General features: G+C 55.7%; 1 protein-coding gene across 1 annotated transcript in view; it reads left to right on the top strand.

The window, feature by feature from the left end:
* Nucleotides 1-22,315, top strand: part of LOC116942097 (UV excision repair protein RAD23 homolog B-like) — a 40,719-nt gene that overhangs the window by 3,184 nt on the left and 15,220 nt on the right. The window contains exons 2-6 of the mRNA XM_032953682.2: nucleotides 6,855-6,936; nucleotides 9,125-9,198; nucleotides 10,236-10,462; nucleotides 11,529-11,659; nucleotides 12,563-12,690. Of these exons, the coding sequence (XP_032809573.2) occupies nucleotides 6,855-6,936; nucleotides 9,125-9,198; nucleotides 10,236-10,462; nucleotides 11,529-11,659; nucleotides 12,563-12,690 (642 nt within the window). The remainder of the gene's footprint in view (nucleotides 1-6,854; nucleotides 6,937-9,124; nucleotides 9,199-10,235; nucleotides 10,463-11,528; nucleotides 11,660-12,562; nucleotides 12,691-22,315) is intronic.

Below are 22,315 nucleotides of genomic sequence, written 5' to 3'. Positions count from 1 at the left end.
CACTCACCATACACTCACCATACACTCACCACACACTCACCACACACACACACACACTCACCACACACTCACCACACACTCACCATACACTCACCACACACTCACCACGCACTCACCACGCACTCACCACACACTCACCACACACCACACACTCACCATACACTCACCATACACTCACCATACACTCACCACACACACACACTCACCACACACTCACCACACACTCACCACACACTTACCACTCACCACACACTCACCACACACTCACCACACACACACCACACACTCACCACACACTCACCACACACTCACCACACACTCACTGATGCTGGTGCACAAACATCGTAAGGGCGCCGTGGTGGCTATGAGATGTTAACTACCTCGCCTGGTCTACAGGAGGTCGTGGGTTCCATCCCCTACCCTGACAATGCCTGCTGCTGTATGAGTCAGGGTCTCTCATCATCATCACGGTGGCTATGAGATGTTAACTACCTCGCCTGTTCTACAGGAGGTCGTGGGTTCCATCCCCATCCTGACAATGCCTGCTGCTGTATGAGTCAGGGTCTCTCATCATCCTCATCACGGTGGCTATGAGATGTTAACTACCTCGCTTGGTCTACAGGAGGTCGTGGGTTCCATCCCCATCCTGACGATTACTGCTGCTTTATAGGAGTCAGGGTCTCTCATCATCATCACGGTGGCTATGAGATGTTAACTACCTCGCCAGGTCTACAGGAGGTCGTGGGTTCCATCCCCTACCCTGACAATGCCTGCTGCTGTATGAGTCAGGGTCTCTCATCATCATCACGGTGGCTATGAGATGTTAACTACCTCGCCTGGTATACAGGAGGTCGTGGGTTCCATCCCCACCCTGACGATTACTGCTGTTGTATAGGAGTCAGGGTCTCTCATCATCACGGTGGCTAGGAGATGTTAACTACCTCGCCTGGTATACAGGAGGTCGTGGGTTCCATCCCCACCCTGACGATTACTGCTGCTGCTGTATAGGAGTCAGGGTCTCTCATCATCATCACAGTGGCTATGAGATGTTAACTACCTCGCCTGGTATACAGGAGGTCGTGGGTTCCATCCCCACCCTGACGATTACTGCTGCTGTATAGGAGTCAGGGTATCATCATCACGGTGGCTATGAGATGTTAACTACCTCGTCTGGTCTACAAGAGGTCGTGGGTTCCATCCCCAACCCTGACAATGCCTGCTGCTGTATGAGTCAGGGTCTCTCATCATCATCACGGTGGCTAGGAGATGTTAACTACCTCGCCTGGTCTACAGGAGGTCGTGGGTTCCATCCCCTACCCTGACAATGCCTGCTGCTGTATGAGTCAGGGTCTCTCATCATCCTCATCACGGTGGCTATGAGATGTTAACTACCTCGCTTGGTCTACAGGAGGTCGTGGGTTCCATCCCCATCCTGACGATTACTGCTGCTTTATAGGAGTCAGGGTCTCTCATCATCATCACGGTGGCTAGATGTTAACTACCTCGCCTGGTCTACAGGAGGTCGTGGGTTCTATCCCCAACCCTGACGATGCCTGCTGCTGCTGTATATATTTTGGAGTCTGCTTCTCATCTCCCCACATTGAGAATCAACATCAACCAGGCGTTTGCGAGAATTTGTCCGATGTAAATGTCCACGTGATGAGCCCACTTGGTTGGAGCTATCGCTCGTGATGGCCAGCATCGCTTCTGCAAAAAAAAGAGACGCCGTAGCTCAGTGGCACTTACCTGGTAAAATATAAAGTTCAGTTTACTTTTAGTATCATTCGCCACTGTGGTGTTGTGTGTTCTAGCCCAGGGGCACCCCCAGTGGCAGCTGTCGCTGAGCATCAGGCATTGGGCATGTCGTGACGTACGTGCAAGATGCTCGTGTCTGTTTCAAATGAGTCTCGCATTCGGTTCTGTTTGTCCTCGGGCTTATTCAAGAGTTGCCTCTTGGGTGTTAGGTATTATTATTGTTGTTGTTTGTCAAATTCTACGTTGGGTCTATACGGCACGTGCCACGGAGTTTTCATATTTAATTTTGTCTTTGCCAAGTGGTGTTTACATTCTGTTTCAGTCCGGCTGTTTATACTATTTATTACCCAGAGCGCGTGTTTAATTTTTAAAATGACATTTTGTGAGTACGAAGCTTATGTATTTATTTAATTTCCGTGTGTTTTGCGACGGAGAGAGCGGGGGTGAATGCTGTTGTTATTGTCGTTGTTGTTGAACGGAGTGGCTGGTGGCCGTCCGCTGTACGACCCGGTCCTGCGGTGTGTAAGACGGAGCGGTAGGAAGTTCAGATCGTCTCGACTTATCCGCTGACGATCCCTGGGGTTTGATCTTCCACCCTTGGCCGCATCGCGCACTGCGCAAAGCAGACGCGGGTGCTGGCTGATGATGCACAAACGGAGAAATTAAAACAAGTCCCCGGTCTTGATTGGAAGCTTTCGTGACCGGTGGGATCCACACCATACTCTTTGCTTCTATTCGGTAAAGTTACGTAGGTAAAACATTACAACAACAAAAATCACGACGTTTCGGCCACAACACAAGCGGCCTTCATCAGGTGAAGGGACCAACCTGTCCATCAGGTGAAGGGACCAACCAACGGGCCGCTTGTGTTGTGGCTGAAACGTCGTGATTTTTGTTGTTTTAATTTTTTACCTACGTGACTTTACCGAATAGAACCAAAGAGTATGGATCCTTGCAGTCACGAAAGCTTCGAATCTGGAATCCGCACTCTTCGTGTTCTTTCGGTGGAGTCGTCACGTAGGGCAGAAAGTAAAATAAATGACGACGTTTCGGGCTCAACCACAGGCGTCCATCGTCAGGATGCGAGTCAAAGTCTCCAGCCGTGGCGGCGGTGCAGACGGTGGTCACCCAGAACAGAGCGCAGCAGAACGACACAATGCCCCGATCCGCTGATACTAAGGAGACATCACGACGACGACGATGACGATGATGATGACGATGATGAGACACTCCGTACCGGATGAAGCGAGTGCGGGGCCTGTAGCATTATGGTATCAAGGGGCCCCTAGATAAAAAAAAAACACGTGAATATTAAAACACATCCATTTTTTTACTTGTATAGTAAAGTAATTGTATTTTTTCATTTGCTATAGAGCCAGATAATGCGACAAATCGCTAACCTTAAACACACGGTCGTTCGTAAAAGTTGAAGGCGGTATAGTACTATAGTAATAGAGCTGGTGCAGAATCATTGAACCGGAATTGATAGCTTGAAAGCATTTAGCGCGGAGGGGGGGCTCTTGAAAGTGCGGGGCCCGTAGCTACTACTACATAGTAGCTACTATGTAGTAGTAGCTACTATGTAGTAGTAGTAGCTACTACTACATATTAGCTACTACTACATAGTAGCTAGTGTAGTAGGAGCTACTACTAGATGTAGTAGCTACAACTACACATGAAGCTACTTCTACTACGAAGATAATCCGGCACTAGATACACCACTCCGCTAATCCTGACGCGGTTTGTCTGGCTTGACCCACCCGAATGTGACGTTGCAGCTTGTCGCTCTGCGTCGACATCAGCGGGCGCCCGACAATATTTCGTGGAAGTAATGTTGGGAGTCTCGCTGTCTCTGCTTGTCCCGCGTCTCAACGGAGGACACACGTCCCTCTGCTCGCTGGCCGTGGAAGGGCTTCGGTTGGGGCCTGGGTTGTGTTGGGGGGTTAGGGGTGGAGTTGGGACCGAGTGTTGTGGTGCTGTGGTGCTGTGGCCGACGTTGGGGTAGAGGTTGGGGTTTGGGATTCGGCGTTGAGGCTGGAGTTGCAAATGAAGTTGGAGCTGGGGTAAGTGCTTGGGTTGTGGTTTTGCCTGAGTTGTGTTTGGGGCCAGGGTTGTGGCCGCGTTGTGTTTGGGGTTGTGGTTGCGTTGTGTTTGGGGTTGTGGTTGCGTTGTGTTTGGGGTCAGGGTTGTGGTTGTGGCCGCGTTGTGTTTGGGGTCAGGGTTGTGGTTGTGGCTACGTTGTGTTTGGGGTCAGGGTTGTGGTTGTGGCCACGTTGTGTTTGGGGTTGTGGCAGCGTTGTGTTTGGGGTCAGGGTTGTGGTTGTGGCTACGTTGTGTTTGGGGTTGTGGTTGTGGCTGCGTTGGTCTTGGGGCCAGGGTTGTGGTTTTGAGTGAAGGTTGCCACCGTGGATGATGGGACGTGATGTTGCCGTGAGGATGTTGTTTGGGTTTGGGATGGATGTGGATTGGGGATTATGTTTCTGTCTGTGTTTGGGGCTGAGCTTGAGGTTGGACTGAAACTGTAGTGGGGGGGGTGAGGTTGGCCAGTTGGTTGATTGATTTGTTTGATTGATTTGTTTGATTGATTTGTTTGATTGAGTTGGCTTTGGGTTGTATTTAGGGCTATGGTTAGAGTTGTGTTTGTCGCTGTGTTTCGGCTCGGGTTGTGGTTAAATTTGTCGCTGTGGCTGGGTTGGTGTTTGTGGACGGGTTTGCGATACATTTTTTTGGCTGGAGTTATTAACCAGCTCGTGTCCTTTAAGCCAGGGTCAAAGGGCAAGTTGTGGCCACTCCCACGGGCGAGTGGCCTGGGCAGGTGTGAGGAACCGAACGAGAATCCATCATCACCATTCACGCGATTCACATCCTCAAATAGCCCTCGAGCCACTTGCCACAAAGTGTCTCATCGGTACCCCTGAGGGTGACGACTGCTACCGATGTTTTCTTAGGAGCGCCTAACCTCGAGATCACAGATCTGTGCGATAGCAGTGCAGCCGTTGCAGCTTTAAACGGGTCAACGGCCATTGAACGGGGCTCAGCCGTGTGGCATGAAACATCTGCGCATTGTGAAATGAATAGTAGGTGGACACTGGCCCCCGTGGTGGACACACGTAGCGTTTCCCTCCCTCCCACCCCCCCCCCCCAAGGTGTGGTACCAGTCACAACCCCCTGGGCTCAAGGGTTAAGAGCTTCCCACGCGGTGGGGCATGGTGGGCGCTGCGAGGAGACAACCCTTGGGAGGAGCGATAACGGAGTTTTGAGATACTGGGCCTGATTTATGCGTTGGCCGGAAGCCCGATCTCGCCCGCTACACGTTGAGTAACAGCCACATGGGCATGCTTTTCGTTCACTTCACCGTTTTTCCTGCCAACAAATTCGTCAAGCGCGCAGTTAGACAAAACTCGTCGTTGCCTTGGACCCACCGCACCACGTCGCGCGAGCTCTTCAAAGCCGGCCACCTCGGCGAGGTCTCCGGGCTGCCCTCTCTCGGCTCGGCCGAAGGGCGGTGGCCTGAAACGTCTGGCGTACTGCATGCGTGTTTCAAGTTGACTGCGTTTTGACCAGGCGCATACTGGAGAGGTCAAGGATGGAAGGTTTTCATTTGCAAGAGTGTGACCTGGGTCCCCCAAATTGCCGAAAGCGAAACGAATAAAATAAATGCGTGTGACCCGAATAGAAATCGGCGCAAAAACAACTGCCGTGACGTGAGGAATCTCAAATGTTGCACAAACGTAAAGTCATAAATTCCCTGCAGCTCAAGGTGGCTTGCGCAGATTACATTTTAGACTGAGCACGGTCGGTTACGTACGGCGCAGAAGAAGTTCAACGCACACTGCACAATGACGATTAGATGACGGAAACGCGAAACGGATTGGGGGGGGTGATTGGAACGGTAATTTTAACTTGCACAGCGACGCCGCTCGGTATTCACTCGGCGTCAAGAGACGGAGTCTGACGGCACGAGGAACCGCAGACATGCGGGGAAGGCGGCGGCAGGGCGGTGGGCCGGCACCAGCAATCGCCTCCTAAGCTCTGTGGCCCTTGCTACGTTGAGGTGTTATCGGCCAATCAGTGAGTGGTTGCTGTGGTGCGAATATGCAAACTGACGAGGGTATGCAGCTGCGTAAGTATATTAAAGGGGAATTTGTGAATGTGTGTGTGTCTGTTCGAGATGTTTAGTGTACTTCCCGACATGCAACAAACTTGGAATTTGCCATGTGGGTAGCTTCCAGACTGTACACCATGGCAAAAGTCAAAAAAATAGACTTTTGTATTTTGGGGAGCGGGGGGGGAGGGGTGCGCAATAACGGATATATTTTGCACGGCAAGTGAGCGGTGACGTCACATCTGTGATGTCACACCCGCACGCGGCAGCGTCACGCAGTGTGCCTTGCTGACGTCACGCACCCTCCCTCCCCAACCCTCCGTGTAGGCCGTCTATTAATACGAGACAAGAATCCAAGTCCCGGGCGAAGCCGGCTAGTAGTAGGGCTCGTACGAGCGTGAATGTAGCTGCACGTGACGTTGGCGTCGATGGTCGTCGGCTCGGAGCCCGGTGACGCGTGCGGACCGGTGGGGCGGCAGCCGTTCTTGGCGTCGGCGGAGACCGAGCGAGGACTGTGCTACGGATCGATTCCGCGGGCGTCGGGCGGGGCGGCGGGGGCGGGGGGCAGGGGTGGTGTTGTCTGTGTGCGCGGGGGTTGGGTCGGCCTCAACGCGCACGTGGCCTGGCACAAGCGCCGTGGTGACGTCGCCGCCGCTTAGTGGCGAATGGCGGTTGCTGTCGCTAGTGGCGGTAGTGCAGCGCTACGAACCCGGCGACCCGTTCGCGGCCAATGCCGGCGGCGATTATCCGAACCGGCCACCGGGCCTCTTCCCCTAGGTCGACTCGGCCTCAAATGAGTCACCTGGTGCGGTGTGTCGTAAACATCGCCACTGGGGAGACAAAGGCGGCCGGGGCGTGGTGCTGGACACCCGCCCCCTCGTGTGCCGCGGTGCCGGCCTTCATTGGTGCTGCTCGCTGACAGGGCTTGCCCCAACGGTCACTTGACGCTACACGGGGGACCTTTGTCTTTGGGGGCTCCTCTCGTCCGCCGCAGGTGAAGGGCTTCAAGGAGAAGATCGAGGCAGAGAAAGGAGCAGACGCCTTCCCGGCCTCGGGTCTCAAGTTAATTTACGCAGGTAACTCCCGTGTGTGTGGGTAACCGTTGTGTGTGTGTGTGGGTAACCGCCCTGTGTGTGTGTGGGTAACCACCCTGTGTGTGTGTGTGGGTAACCGCCCTGTGTGTGTGTGGGTAACCGCCTCGTGTGTGTGTGGGTAACCGCCTCGTGTGTGTGGGTAACCGCCTTGTGTGTGTGGGTAACCACCCTGTGTGTGTGTGGGTAACCACCCTGTGTGTGTGTGGGTAACCACCCTGTGTGTGTGTGGGTAACCACCCTGTGTGTGTGTGGGTAACCACCCTGTGTGTGTGTGGGTAACCACCCTGTGTGTGTGTGGGTAACCGCCGTGTGTGTGGGTAACCACCGTGTGTGTGTGTGGGTAACCACCGTGTGTGTGTGTGTGTGTGGGTAACCGCCACGTGTGTGTGTGGGTAACCACCTCGTACGCGACACACGTGCACACAGCAGGACCTCTCCAAGACGGACTTGAGTTGGCCACAATCCTCCGATTAGCACGGTTGGGCTATGTATGGTGTGAATGAAGTTCAGCACGCACACACACACACACACACGCGCACACACACGCACACACGCACACACGCACACGCGCACACGCACACACGCACACACACGCACACACGCACACACACAATCTTATTTGCATACGTTTAGGGTGCTTGCACTCGGTGCGCTCGGTGACGTAGCTTGTGCGGCAGTGGCGCGGAGTGGGGAAGAGGAGGAGGAGGATGGGCGCTGGGGGAGAGGAGGTGAGCTTTCAGCGAGGAACGGGCAGAACGCGGGGTAAGCCCGGATGGCCAGCCCCAGGAGTTCTTGGCGATGGAAATGAAGGAGCCAAAAAGCACCGCGTGGCGTGGGACGTGGGCTCGGTCTTTTCGGCACGAAGGCATTTTCACTCGCTGCAGCTCTTCATGTAAATGGACCCAACGGTGTCCAGCATTGTTCTTGAAGCCGACTCATTGCAGTCGCCCCCCGTGGACACGGCTCGCGGGCACGCGGCCCCTCGGGGAAGCGCCCGTGTGGCGGAGGTTTGCGGGGTTCCGATCCGATTGGCCGCCCTTGTTACTACGGCGGCGCGGCCGCTTTCACCGTGAAAACGCCACGCGCCGCCTGCTTCACGGCGGACGTTTGAAGGTCCCGTGACGTCACGCGCAAAGGGGTAGGCCGCTGTGTGCCCGCATCGCGTTTCAAATTTCGTAAGACATTGGGAACTGTTCAATCCCGAGCCTGACGCCTGCCGTGTATTTTGAGTTTGCGGTGTCTCTCTCTCTCTCCTCGTCAGTTTTTCATCCGGGTCCTCCGGTTTCCCCCTCCGTATTTAGAACCAACGTCACCACGCGTTTAGAGCATTTGGCGGTTTCTAAACATTTCCACGTGGCAAGCCAACTTCGTTGAGCCACCAGTTGTGGGCTGGTCAACTTCTGAAAGAGGACTACGTAGCTCAGCGGGCTTTGCCTGGCAAAATAAAAAATATATAGTTTTTAGTTTAACTCCTACACCTTCTTGATCATTGTTCTTTTTTGCCCTTTTATCTGGCAACAAAACTGACACCTTTTTTTTTGACAAGGAGTCGCGTTTGTATTGACCCACAACACCTGCGGTCGGAATGCAAACCAAAAAAGACACAACTCTGATAATGTATTGAAGTTACACACCGGTGGGCTAAAGTAGTGAATTATTTGTCTTTTGTCAACGTGACACTTTTTTTGCTGATTGGCCGTGTCGGGTGGTGGAGGGTTACGACACATTTATAAATAAACGCGATCTAACCCAAAAACCTTTATTATGAATAATATTGGTCGTGAAAGCCTACGTGTTAAACTGATTATTGTCCTCGCAAATTGATTGGTCCCCACGCGAGAGACAGCTTTCCTGCGGGCCTAGTCTCACGTTGGTGTTGGACCAGAACAAAAACAGGCATCAGTTTTGTCGCCAAATAACGAGGTTAATAAAAAAACCAATGATCATGTTTTGCTACTTGGCAAGGGAGGTTCCAACGGTCGTACCACATTCGCCTACGTGTGCGCATGTGCCGAACTTCTTTCGCACCGTGCGTAGCCAGCAAGTGCCGAGAAAATAATACGTTGGCCCGACGTTTCGCGGCAAACGGCCCTTCTTGACGGCACAAAGCCGGACGGTTTGCTGGAGATGAGCGTTGCCTCCCCCTCCCCCCCCCCCGCTGTTCCCGCAGGCAAGATCCTGAACGACGAGTCGACGCTCAGGGAGTACAAGATCGACGACAAGAACTTCGTGGTCGTCATGGTGGTGAAGAGGGGGGGGGGCGGTTGGAGTTGCATCGCTTGTTCGGGGGGTGACGCATGATGAAGCGCTGCTGCCGTGGAGGGACAATTATTATAATAATAATTAATCACGTGGTGAAAATCGTGACCCACGTGCATCGGGAAATGGGGGTGCCGTAGCGGCTAGGAGATGTTGACTACCTCGCCTGGTATGCAGGAGGTTGTGGGTTCCATCCCGATCCTAACACCAGGGTGGCTAGGAGATGTTGACTACCTTGCCTGGTATGCAGGAGGTCGTGGGTTCTATCCCGACCCTAACACCAGGGTGGCTAGGAGATGTTGACTACCTTGCCTGGTATGCAGGAGGTCGTGGGTTCCATCCCGACCCTAACATCACGGTGGCTAGGTGATGTTAACTACCTCGCCTGGTATGCAGGAGGTCGTGGGTTCCATCCCGACCCTAACACCAGGGTGGCTAGGAGATGTTGACTACCTCGCCTGGTATGCAGGAGGTCGTGGGTTCCATCCCGACCCTAACACCACAGTGGCTAGGAGATGTTGACTACCTCGCCTGGTATGCAGGAGGTCGTGGGCTCCATCCCGACCCTGACGACGCCTGCTGCTGCTACTGTATATTTGGAGTCTGCGTCTCTCTCTCCCCGTGGTTGCGTGGATTTTTCTAGAATGAACAGCACGCGTTTGGACTGTTTGGCTGCTACTTGAATGATAAGCCACTTGGTTGAGCTCTCATTTGTGGCCAGATCGCTTCTGATAAAGAGCTGTATTGCTCCTCAGGGGGCCTTACCTGGTAAGATAAAAAAAGTGTAATTATTTTTTGTAAAGTTATTTTCCCACCTTTCCTTCTTGCATTGCTATCGTGCTTTTGTTTTGTTGCAACGTTCCGACCCAGTGCCCCTACTGGACATCTGTTAAAAAGAGCTTCATAGCTCACCGGATTCCTCCACTGTAAGTGAAGATTCTGATTCGCGATACGGGCCGCGTGCGCCACCAGCGCCCGGCGGCACGGCTGGCGCCGCTGACCCGCGCTGTCGCCGTTGCCAGGGCAAGGGAGCGGCGGGAGCTCAGGCCAGCGGTGCCAGCACCAGCAGCGGCACCAGCACCACCAGCAGCGCCAGCACCGGCAGCACCAGCAGTAGCGCCGCCGCCGCCACCGCCGCAGCCGCCGCCACGCAGGAGCCAGCGGCGCCGGCCCCCGTGGCGGCCGCGCCGCCCGCTAGCCGGCCCTCCGCGGTCGCCGGCGCCGCGCCAGCCGCACGAGCCGCCCCCAGGTACCGCCGCTCGCCCGCCCGGCCGCCCGCCGCCGGTTTGCGTTGGCACGGCTCTTCGCAACTTGTCGATTCCTGGACTTGATCTTTTACTTGTTTCGTAAAAGATGAAGACAACAAAACCACAGACGAGCAACCGAGGCCCCGGTGTGCTCAGTCACGGCTCCTGGCTCGGCCTCTCAGCGCTCCGTCTCGGCTCGGGGGGGGGGGGGGGGGGGGGGGAAAGCCGCTCGGTTGCTTCCAGAGACGCACGCATTGCGAGCGGCCCGGCCGTGGCCCAGGCCGAGGCTCGGGAGGCCTGAGCCCGCCTGGGATCCCCGTGGCTCCGAGCCGACTCGGGTTACGCGCGACTTTGAGCCGGCTCGCCCGAGCCGGAGCCAAGTCTTGAGCCGAGCCGCCGCCAACAACGCGGGCGTGAGACACACGCTCGCCGTAGCGGAGGGGCGCTTTTCCACTTTGCGTTGATGCTGTGTGTATGATGCTGTGTGTATGGTGCTGTGTGTATGGTGCTGTGTGTATGGTGCTGTGTGTATCATGCTGTGTGTATGGTGCTGTGTGTATGGTGCTGTGTGTATGGTGCTGTGTGTATGGTGCTGTGTGTATCGTGCTGTGTGTATGGTGCTGTGTGTATGGTGCTGTGTGTATGGTGCTGTGTGTATGGTGCTGTGTGTATGGTGCTGTGTGTATGGTGCTGTGTGTATGGTGCTGTGTGTATGGTGCTGTGTGTATGGTGCTGTGTGTATGGTGCTGTGTGTATGGTGCTGTGTGTATGGTGCTGTGTGTATGGTGCTGTGTGTATGGTGCTGTGTGTATGGTGCTGTGTGTATGGTGCTGTGTGTATGGTGCTGTGTGTATGGTGCTGTGTGTATCATATTGCGTGTATCGTGCCGCGTGTATCATGCTGTGTGTATGGTGCCGCGTGTATGCCGTCGTACGTATCGCGTGCGCATCAGTTGCCCTCGCCATCTGTGCATGGTGCTGCCGAGTTGTTGTGTTGGCCTTCCCCACGGGTGACGGCGTGTGACGGTGGGCCCCCCTCTCCCTCGTGCCCCCTCCACGCCCCTCCCAGCCCGGCGGCGGCGGCGGCGGCGGCGACGGCGGCGACGGCGGCGACGGCGGCGGCGGCCACGGGGCCCACCCCTGCCAGCAGCACGAGCGGCGCCGGCGGCAGCCTCGTCGATGCCGCCTCCTCCACGCTGGGTACCGGCCCGGTGTCACCGTCGCCGCCGCCGCCATGGCTAGCATCGCCGTCGCGCCAATTCTAACCCTTTCACAGCCAGCCTGCAATTGCGTTGTGTTGTAAGCTTAGTTCGGGTTTTTGGGGGGTTTTTGTTGCTGTGGTTGTTGTTAGATTGAATGGAGGCACACCACCCCTTCGTCATTTTCCGGGTGGTTGCGAGCACGCTCGTGCGCCTAGTGTTGTGGTAGCGCAGTGGGGGAGCAGGTCTCTCGCCGGCGCTACGAACCCCCATGGCCCGAGTTCGATTCCCGCTCACGGACAACGCCACCACGGTGGCGATTAGTCTGAACCGGGCCTGGACCCTCTACCCAGGCAGGCGACACGACCCCGGATGACGACCATGGGGGATGATTGGTGATTCCGGTGGGAGACGTTTCAGATGGGAGGTGTTTGAGATGGGAGATGATTGGTGATTCTGATGGGAGACGTTTCAGATGGGAGGTGATTGTGATGGGAAATGTTTGAGATGGGAGGTGATTGTGATTCTGATGGGAGATGTTTGAGATGGGAGATGTTTGAGATGGGAGATGATTGGTGATTCTGATGAGAGATGTTTGAGATGGGAGGTGATTGTGATGGGAGGTGATTGTGATTCTGATGGGAGATGTTTGAGATGGGAGGTGATTGTGATTCTGATGGGAGATGTTTCAGATGGGAGATGTTTGAGATGGGAGGTGATTGTGATGGGAGATGTTTGAGGTGGGAGATGTTTGAGATGGGAGGTGATTGTGATTCTGATGGGAGATGATTGTGATGGGAGGTGATTGTGATTCTGATGGGAGGTGATTGTGATGGGAGGTGATTGTGATGGGAGGCGAGCGAGGCGTGAGAAGCGCGTGGGTGCTGTGTGCGGCTTGCTGCAGTGACGGGCCAGGCCTACGAGAACATGGTGCAGGAGATGGTGCTCATGGGCTACGAGCGTGAGCGCGTCGTGGCTGCGCTCCGCTCCAGCTTCAACAACCCTGACCGCGCCGTCGAGTACCTCCTCACGGTGCGTGCGAGCTACCGCTACACACAGCCACGAGAGCTACCGCTACACACAGCCACGCTAGCTACCGCTACACACAGCCACGAGAGCTACCGCCACACACAGCCACGAGAGCTACCGCTACACACAGCCACACTAGCTACCGCTACACACAGCCACACTAGCTACCGCTACACACAGCCACACTAGCTACCGCTACACACAGCCACACTAGCTACCGCTACACACAGCCACGCTAGCTACCGCTACACACAGCCACACTAGCTACCGCTACACACAGCCATGAGAGCTACCGCTACACACAGCCATGAGAGCTACCGCTACACACAGCCACGCTAGCTACCGCTACACACAACCACGAGAGCTACCGCTACACACAGCCATGAGAGCTACCGCTACACACAGCCACACTAGCTACCGCTACACACAGCCACACTAGCTACCGCTACACACAGCCACACTAGCTACCGCTACACACAGCCACGTGACCAGCCACTACACACAGCCACACGAGCTACCGCTACACACAGCCACGTGAGCAACAGCTACACACAGCCACACTAGCTACCGCTACACACAGCTACCGCTACACACAGCCACGAGAGCTACCGCTACACACAGCCACGCTAGCTACCGCTACACACAGCCACGAGAGCTACCGCCACACACAGCCACGAGAGCTACCGCTACACACAGCCACACTAGCTACCGCTACACACAGCCACACTAGCTACCGCTACACACAGCCACACTAGCTGCCGCTACACACAGCCACACTAGCTACCGCTACACACAGCCACGCTAGCTACCGCTACACACAGCCACACTAGCTACCGCTACACACAGCCATGAGAGCTACCGCTACACACAGCCATGAGAGCTACCGCTACACACAGCCACGCTAGCTACCGCTACACACAACCACGAGAGCTACCGCTACACACAGCCATGAGAGCTACCGCTACACACAGCCACACTAGCTACCGCTACACACAGCCACACTAGCTACCGCTACACACAGCCACACTAGCTACCGCTACACACAGCCACGTGACCAGCCACTACACACAGCCACACGAGCTACCGCTACACACAGCCACGCGAGCAACAGCTACACACAGCCACACTAGCTACCGCTACACACAGCCACGCTAGCTACCGCTACACACAGCCACACTAGCTACCGCTACACACAGCCACGCTAGCTACCGCTACACACAGCCACACTAGCTACCGCTACACACAGCCACGAGAGCTACAGCTACACACAGCCACACGAGCAGCCACTACACACAGCCACACTAGCAGCCGCTACACACAGCCACACTAGCTACCGCTACACACAGCCACACTAGCTACCGCTACACACAACCACGCTAGCTACCGCTAGACAGCCACACTAGCTACCGCTACACACAGCCACGTGAGCAACAGCTACACACAGCCACGCGAGCAACAGCTACACACAGCCACACTAGCTACCGCTACACACAGCCACGTTAGCTACCGCTACACACAGCCACGCTAGCTACCGCTACACACAGCCACACTAGCTACAGCTACACACAGCCACACTAGCTACCGCTACACACAGCCACGCTAGCTACCACTACACACAGCCACGCTAGCTACCACTACACACAGCCACACTAGCTACCGCTAGACACAGAGCCACGCTAGCTACCGCTACACACAGCCACGCTAGCTACAGCTACACACAGCCACGCTAGCTACCACTACACACAGCCACACTAGCTACCGCTACACACAGCCACACTAGCTACCGCTACACACAGCCACACTAGCTATCACTACACATAGCCACGCTAGCTACCACTACACACAGCCACACTAGCTACCGCTAGACACAGAGCCACGCTAGCTACCGCTACACACAGCCACGCTAACTACAGCTACACACAGCCACACTAGCTACCGCTACACACAGCCACGCTAGCTACCACTACACACAGCCACACTAGCTACCGCTACACACAGCCACACTAGCTATCACTACACACAGCCACGCTAGCTACCGCTACACACAGCCACACTAGCTACCGCTACACACAGCCATACTAGCTACCGCTACACACAGCCACACTAGCTACCGCTACACACAGCCACACTAGCTACCGCTACACACAGCCACACTAGCTACCGCTACACACAGCCACGCTAGCTACCGCTACACACAGCCACGCTAGCTACAGCTACACACAGCCACGCTAGCTACCGCTACACACAGCCACACTAGCTACCGCTACACACAGCCACGTGAGCTACCGCTACACACAGCCACGCTAGCTACCGCTACACACAGCCACGTGACCAGCCACTACACACAGCCACACTAGCTACCGCTACACACAGCCACACTAGCTACCGCTACACACAGCCACACGAGCTACCGCTACACACAGCCATGCTAGCTACCGCTACAAACAGCCACATTAGCTACCGCTACACACAGCCACGCTAGCTACCGCTACACACAGCCACGCTAGCTACCGCTACACACAGCCACACGTACAACAGCTACACACAGCCACACTAGCTACCGCTACACACAGCCATGCTAGCTACCGCTACACACAGCCACACTAGCTACCGCTACACACAGCCACATTAGCTACCGCTACACACAGCCACACTAGCTACCGTTACACACAGCCACACTAGCTACCGCTACACACAGCCACGTTAGCAACAGCTGCACACAGCCACGCTAGCTACCACTACACACAGCCACACTAGCTACCGCTACACACAGCCACACTAGCTACCGCTACACACAGCCACGTGACCAGCCACTACACACAGCCACACTAGCTACCGCTACACACAGCCACGCTAGCTACCGTTACACACAGCCACACTAGCTACCGCTACACACAGCCACACTAGCTACCGCTACACACAGCCACACTAGCTACCGCTACACACAGAGCCACACTAGCTACCGCTACACACAGCCACGCTAGCTACCGCTACACACAGCCACACTAGCTACCGCTACACACAGCCACACTAGCTACCGCTACACACAGCCACACTAGCTACCGCTACACACAGCCACGCTAGCTACCGCTACACACAGCCATGAGAGCAACAGCTACACACAGCCACACTAGCTACCGCTACACACAGCCACGTGACCAGCCACTACACACAGCCACACTAGCTACCGCTACACACAGCCACACTAGCTACCGCTACACACAGCCACACTAGCTACCGCTACACACAGCCACACGAGCTACCGCTACACACAGCCATGCTAGCTACCGCTACACACAGCCACACTAGCTACCGCTACACACAGCCACACGAGCTACCGCTACACACAGCCATGCTAGCTACCGCTACAAACAGCCACATTAGCTACCGCTACACACAGCCACGCTAGCTACCGCTACACACAGCCACGCTAGCTACCGCTACACACAGCCACACGTACAACAGCTACACACAGCCACACTAGCTACCGCTACACACAGCCATGCTAGCTACCGCTACACACAGCCACACTAGCTACCGCTACACACAGCCACATTAGCTACCGCTACACACAGCCACACTAGCTACCGTAACACACAGCCACACTAGCTACCGCTACACACAGCCACGCTAGCAACAGCTGCACACAGCCACGCTAGCTACCACTACACACAGCCACACTAGCTACCGCTACACACAGCCACACTAGCTACCGCTACACACAGCCACGTGACCAGCCACTACACACAGCCACACTAGCTACCGCTACACACAGCCACGCTAGCTACCGTTACACACAGCCACACTATCTACCGCTACACACAGCCACACTAGCTACCGCTACACACAGCCACACTAGCTACCGCTACACACAGAGCCACACTAGCTACCGCTACACACAGCCACGCTAGCTACCGCTACACACAGCCACACTAGCTACCGCTAGACACAGCCACACTAGCTACCGCTACACACAGCCACACTAGCTACCGCTACACACAGCCACGCTAGCTACCGCTACACACAGCCATGAGAGCAACAGCTACACACAGCCACACTAGCTACCGCTACACACAGCCACGTGACCAGCCACTACACACAGCCACACTAGCTACCGCTACACACAGCCACACTAGCTACCGCTACACACAGCCACACTAGCTACCGCTACACACAGCCACACGAGCTACCGCTACACACAGCCATGCTAGCTACCGCTACACACAGCCACACTAGCTACCGTTACACACAACCACATTAGCTACCGCTACACACAGCCACGCTAGCTACCGCTACACACAGCCACGCTAGCTACCGGTACACACAGCCACACGTACAACAGCTACACACAGCCACACTAGCTACCGCTACACACAGCCATGCTAGCTACCGCTACACACAGCCACATTAGCTACCGCTACACACAGCCACATTAGCTACCGCTACACACAGCCACACTAGCTACCGTTACACACAGCCACACTAGCTACCGCTACACACAGCCACGCTAGCAACAGCTGCACACAGCCACGCTAGCTACCACTACACACAGCCACACTAGCTACCGCTACACACAGCCACACTAGCTACCGCTACACACAGCCACACTAGCTACCGCTACACACAGCCACGTGACCAGCCACTACACACAGCCACACTAGCTACCGTTACACACAGCCACGAGAGCTACCGCTACACACAGCCACACTAGCTACCGCTACACACAGCCACACTAGCTACCGCTACACACAGCCACACTAGCTACCGCTACACACAGCCACACTAGCTACCGCTACACACAGCTACGAGAGCTACCGCTACACACAGCCATGAGAGCTACCGCTACACACAGCCACGAGAGCTACCGCTACACACAGCCACACTAGCTACCGCTACACACAGCCACACTAGCTACCGCTACACACAGCCACACTAGCTACCGCTACACACAGCCACGCTAGCTACCGCTACACACAGCCACGAGAGCTACCGCTACACACTGCCACACTAGCTACCGCTACACACAGCCACACTAGCTACCGCTACACACAGCCACGCTAGCTACCGCTACACACAGCCACACTAGCTACCGTTACACACAGCCACGCTAGCTACCGCTACATACAGCCACGCTAGCTACCTCTACACACAGCCACGCTAGCTACCGCTACACACAGCCATACTAGCTACCGCTACACACAGCCACACTAGCTACCGCTACACACAGCCACACTACCTACCGCTACACACAGCCACACGAGCTACCGCTACACACAGCCATGAGAGCTACCGCTACACACAGCCACGCTAGCTACCGCTACACACAGCCACGAGAGCTACCGCTACACACTGCCACACTAGCTACCGCTACACACAGCCACACTAGCTACCGCTACACACAGCCACGCTAGCTACCGCTACACACAGCCACACTAGCTACCGTTACACACAGCCACGCTAGCTACCGCTACATACAGCCACGCTAGCTACCTCTACACACAGCCACGCTAGCTACCGCTACACACAGCCACACTACCTACCGCTACACACAGCCACACGAGCTACCGCTACACACAGCCATGAGAGCTACCGCTACACACAGCCATACTAGCTACCGCTACACACAGCCACACTAGCTACCGCTACACACAGCCACACTACCTACCGCTACACACAGCCACACGAGCTACCGCTACACACAGCCATGAGAGCTACCGCTACACACAGCCACGCTAGCTACCGCTACACACAGCCACACTAGCTACCGCTACACACAGCCACACTAGCTACCGCTACACACAGCCACACTAGCTACCGCTACACACATCCACGAGAGCTACCACTACATACAGCCACACTAGCTACCGCTACACACAGCCACACTAGCTACCGCTACACACAGCCACGCTAGCTACCGCTACACACAGCCACGCTAGCTACAGCTACACACAGCCACGCTAGCTACCGCTACACACAGCTACGAGAGCTACCGCTACACACAGCCACACTAGCTACCGCTACACACAGCCACACTAGCTACCGCTACACACAGCCACACTAGCTACCGCTACACACAGCCACACTAGCTACCGCTACACACAGCCACGCTAGCTACCGCTACACACAGCCACACTAGCTACTGCTACACACAGCCACACTAGCTACCGCTACACACAGCCACACTAGCTACCGCTACACACAGCCACACTAGCTACCGCTACACACAGCCACGCGAGCTACCGCTACACACAGCCACACTAGCTACCGCTACACACAGCCACACTAGCTACCGCTACACACAGCCACACTAGCTACCGCTACACACAGCCACACTAGCTACCGCTACACACAGCCACACTAGCTACCGCTACACACAGCCACACTAGCTACCGCTACACATAGCCACGCGAGCTACCGCTACACACAGCCACACTAGCTACCGCTACACACAGCCACACTAGCTACCGCTACACACAGCCACACTAGCTACCGCTACACACAGCCACGCGAGCTACCGCTACACACAGCCACGCTAGCTACCGCTACACACAGCCACGCTAGCTACTGCTACACACAGCCACGAGAGCTACCGCTACACACAGCCACACTAGCTACCGCTACACACAGCCACACTAGCTACCGCTACAGACAGCCACACTAGCTACCGCTACACACAGCCACGTGACCAGCCACTACACACAGCCACACGAGCTACCGCTACACACAGCCACGAGAGCTACAGCTACACACAGCCACGAGAGCTACAGCTACACACAGCCACGCTAGCTACCGCTACACACAGCCACACGAGCAGCCACTACACACAGCCACACTAGCTCCCGCTACACACAGCCACACTAGCAGCCGCTACACACAGAGCCACACTAGCTACCGCTACACACAGCCACACTAGCTCCCGCTACACACAGCCACACTAGCTACCGCTACACACAGCCACACTAGCTACCGCTACACACAGCCACACTAGCTACCGCTACACACAGCCACACTAGCTACCGCTACACACAGCCACACTAGCTACCGTTACACACAGCCACACTAGCTACCGCTACACACAGCCACACTAGCTACCGCTACACACAGCCACACTAGCTACCACTACACACAGCCACGCTAGCTACCGCTACACACAGCCACACGAGCAGCCACTACACACAGCCACACTAGCTCCCGCTACACACAGCCACACTAGCAGCCGCTACACACAGAGCCACACTAGCTACCGCTACACACAGCCACGCTAGCTACCGCTAGACACAGCCACGCGAGCAACAGCTACACACAGCCACACTAGCTACCGCTACACACAGCCACACTAGCTACCGCTACACACAGCCACACGAGCAGCCACTACACACAGCCACACTAGCTCCCGCTACACACAGCCACACTAGCAGCCGCTACACACAGAGCCACACTAGCTACCGCTACACACAGCCACGCTAGCTACCGCTAGACACAGCCACGCGAGCAACAGCTACACACAGCCACACTAGCTACCGCTACACACAGCCACACTAGCTACCGCTACACACAGCCACGTGACCAGCCACTACACACAGCCACACTAGCTACCGCTACACACAGCCACACTAGCTACCGCTACACACAGCCACACTAGCTACCGCTACACACAGCCACGTGACCAGCCACTACACACAGCCACACTAGCTACCGCTACACACAGCCACACTAGCTACCGCTACACACAGCCACACTAGCTACCGCTACACACAGAGCCACACTAGCTACCGCTACACACAGCCACGCTAGCTACCGCTACACACAGCCACACTAGCTACCGCTACACACAGCCACACTAGCTACCGCTACACACAGCCACACTAGCTACCGCTACACACAGCCACGCTAGCTACCGCTACACACAGCCATGAGAGCAACAGCTACACACAGCCACACTAGCTACCGCTACACACAGCCACGTGACCAGCCACTACACACAGCCACACTAGCTACCGCTACACACAGCCACACTAGCTACCGCTACACACAGCCACACTAGCTACCGCTACACACAGCCACACGAGCTACCGCTACACACAGCCATGCTAGCTACCGCTACACACAGCCACACTAGCTACCGCTACACACAGCCACACGAGCTACCGCTACACACAGCCATGCTAGCTACCGCTACAAACAGCCACATTAGCTACCGCTACACACAGCCACGCTAGCTACCGCTACACACAGCCACGCTAGCTACCGCTACACACAGCCACACGTACAACAGCTACACACAGCCACACTAGCTACCGCTACACACAGCCATGCTAGCTACCGCTACACACAGCCACACTAGCTACCGCTACACACAGCCACATTAGCTACCGCTACACACAGCCACACTAGCTACCGTTACACACAGCCACACTAGCTACCGCTACACACAGCCACGCTAGCAACAGCTGCACACAGCCACGCTAGCTACCACTACACACAGCCACACTAGCTACCGCTACACACAGCCACACTAACTACCGCTACACACAGCCACGTGACCAGCCACTACACACAGCCACACTAGCTACCGCTACACACAGCCACGCTAGCTACCGTTACACACAGCCACACTAGCTACCGCTACACACAGCCACACTAGCTACCGCTACACACAGCCACACTAGCTACCGCTACACACAGAGCCACACTAGCTACCGCTACACACAGCCACGCTAGCTACCGCTACACACAGCCACACTAGCTACCGCTAGACACAGCCACACTAGCTACCGCTACACACAGCCACACTAGCTACCGCTACACACAGCCACGCTAGCTACCGCTACACACAGCCATGAGAGCAACAGCTACACACAGCCACACTAGCTACCGCTACACACAGCCACGTGACCAGCCACTACACACAGCCACACTAGCTACCGCTACACACAGCCACACTAGCTACCGCTACACACAGCCACACTAGCTACCGCTACACACAGCCACACGAGCTACCGCTACACACAGCCATGCTAGCTACCGCTACACACAGCCACACTAGCTACCGTTACACACAACCACATTAGCTACCGCTACACACAGCCACGCTAGCTACCGCTACACACAGCCACGCTAGCTACCGGTACACACAGCCACACGTACAACAGCTACACACAGCCACACTAGCTACCGCTACACACAGCCATGCTAGCTACCGCTACACACAGCCACACTAGCTACCGCTACACACAGCCACATTAGCTACCGCTACACACAGCCACACTAGCTATTGTTACACACAGCCACACTAGCTACCGCTACACACAGCCACGCTAGCAACAGCTGCACACAGCCACGCTAGCTACCACTACACACAGCCACACTAGCTACCGCTACACACAGCCACACTAGCTACCGCTACACACAGCCACGTGACCAGCCACTACACACAACACTAGCTACCGTTACACACAGCCACGAGAGCTACCGCTACACACAGCCACACTAGCTACCGCTACACACAGCCACACTAGTTACCGCTACACACAGCCACACTAGCTACCACTACACACAGCTACACTAGCTACCACTACACACAGCTACACTAGCTACCGCTACACACAGCCACACTAGCTACCGCTAC

The sequence above is a fragment of the Petromyzon marinus genome, chromosome 1, assembly GCF_048934315.1.
Source record: "Petromyzon marinus isolate PM22_M1 ecotype Great Lakes invasive population chromosome 1, UKy_Petmar_22M1.pri1.0, whole genome shotgun sequence".
Lineage (NCBI taxonomy): Eukaryota > Metazoa > Chordata > Hyperoartia > Petromyzontiformes > Petromyzontidae > Petromyzon > Petromyzon marinus.
Note: the sequence above shows the minus strand (reverse complement) of the source record. Positions and strands in the feature narration are given on the sequence as shown.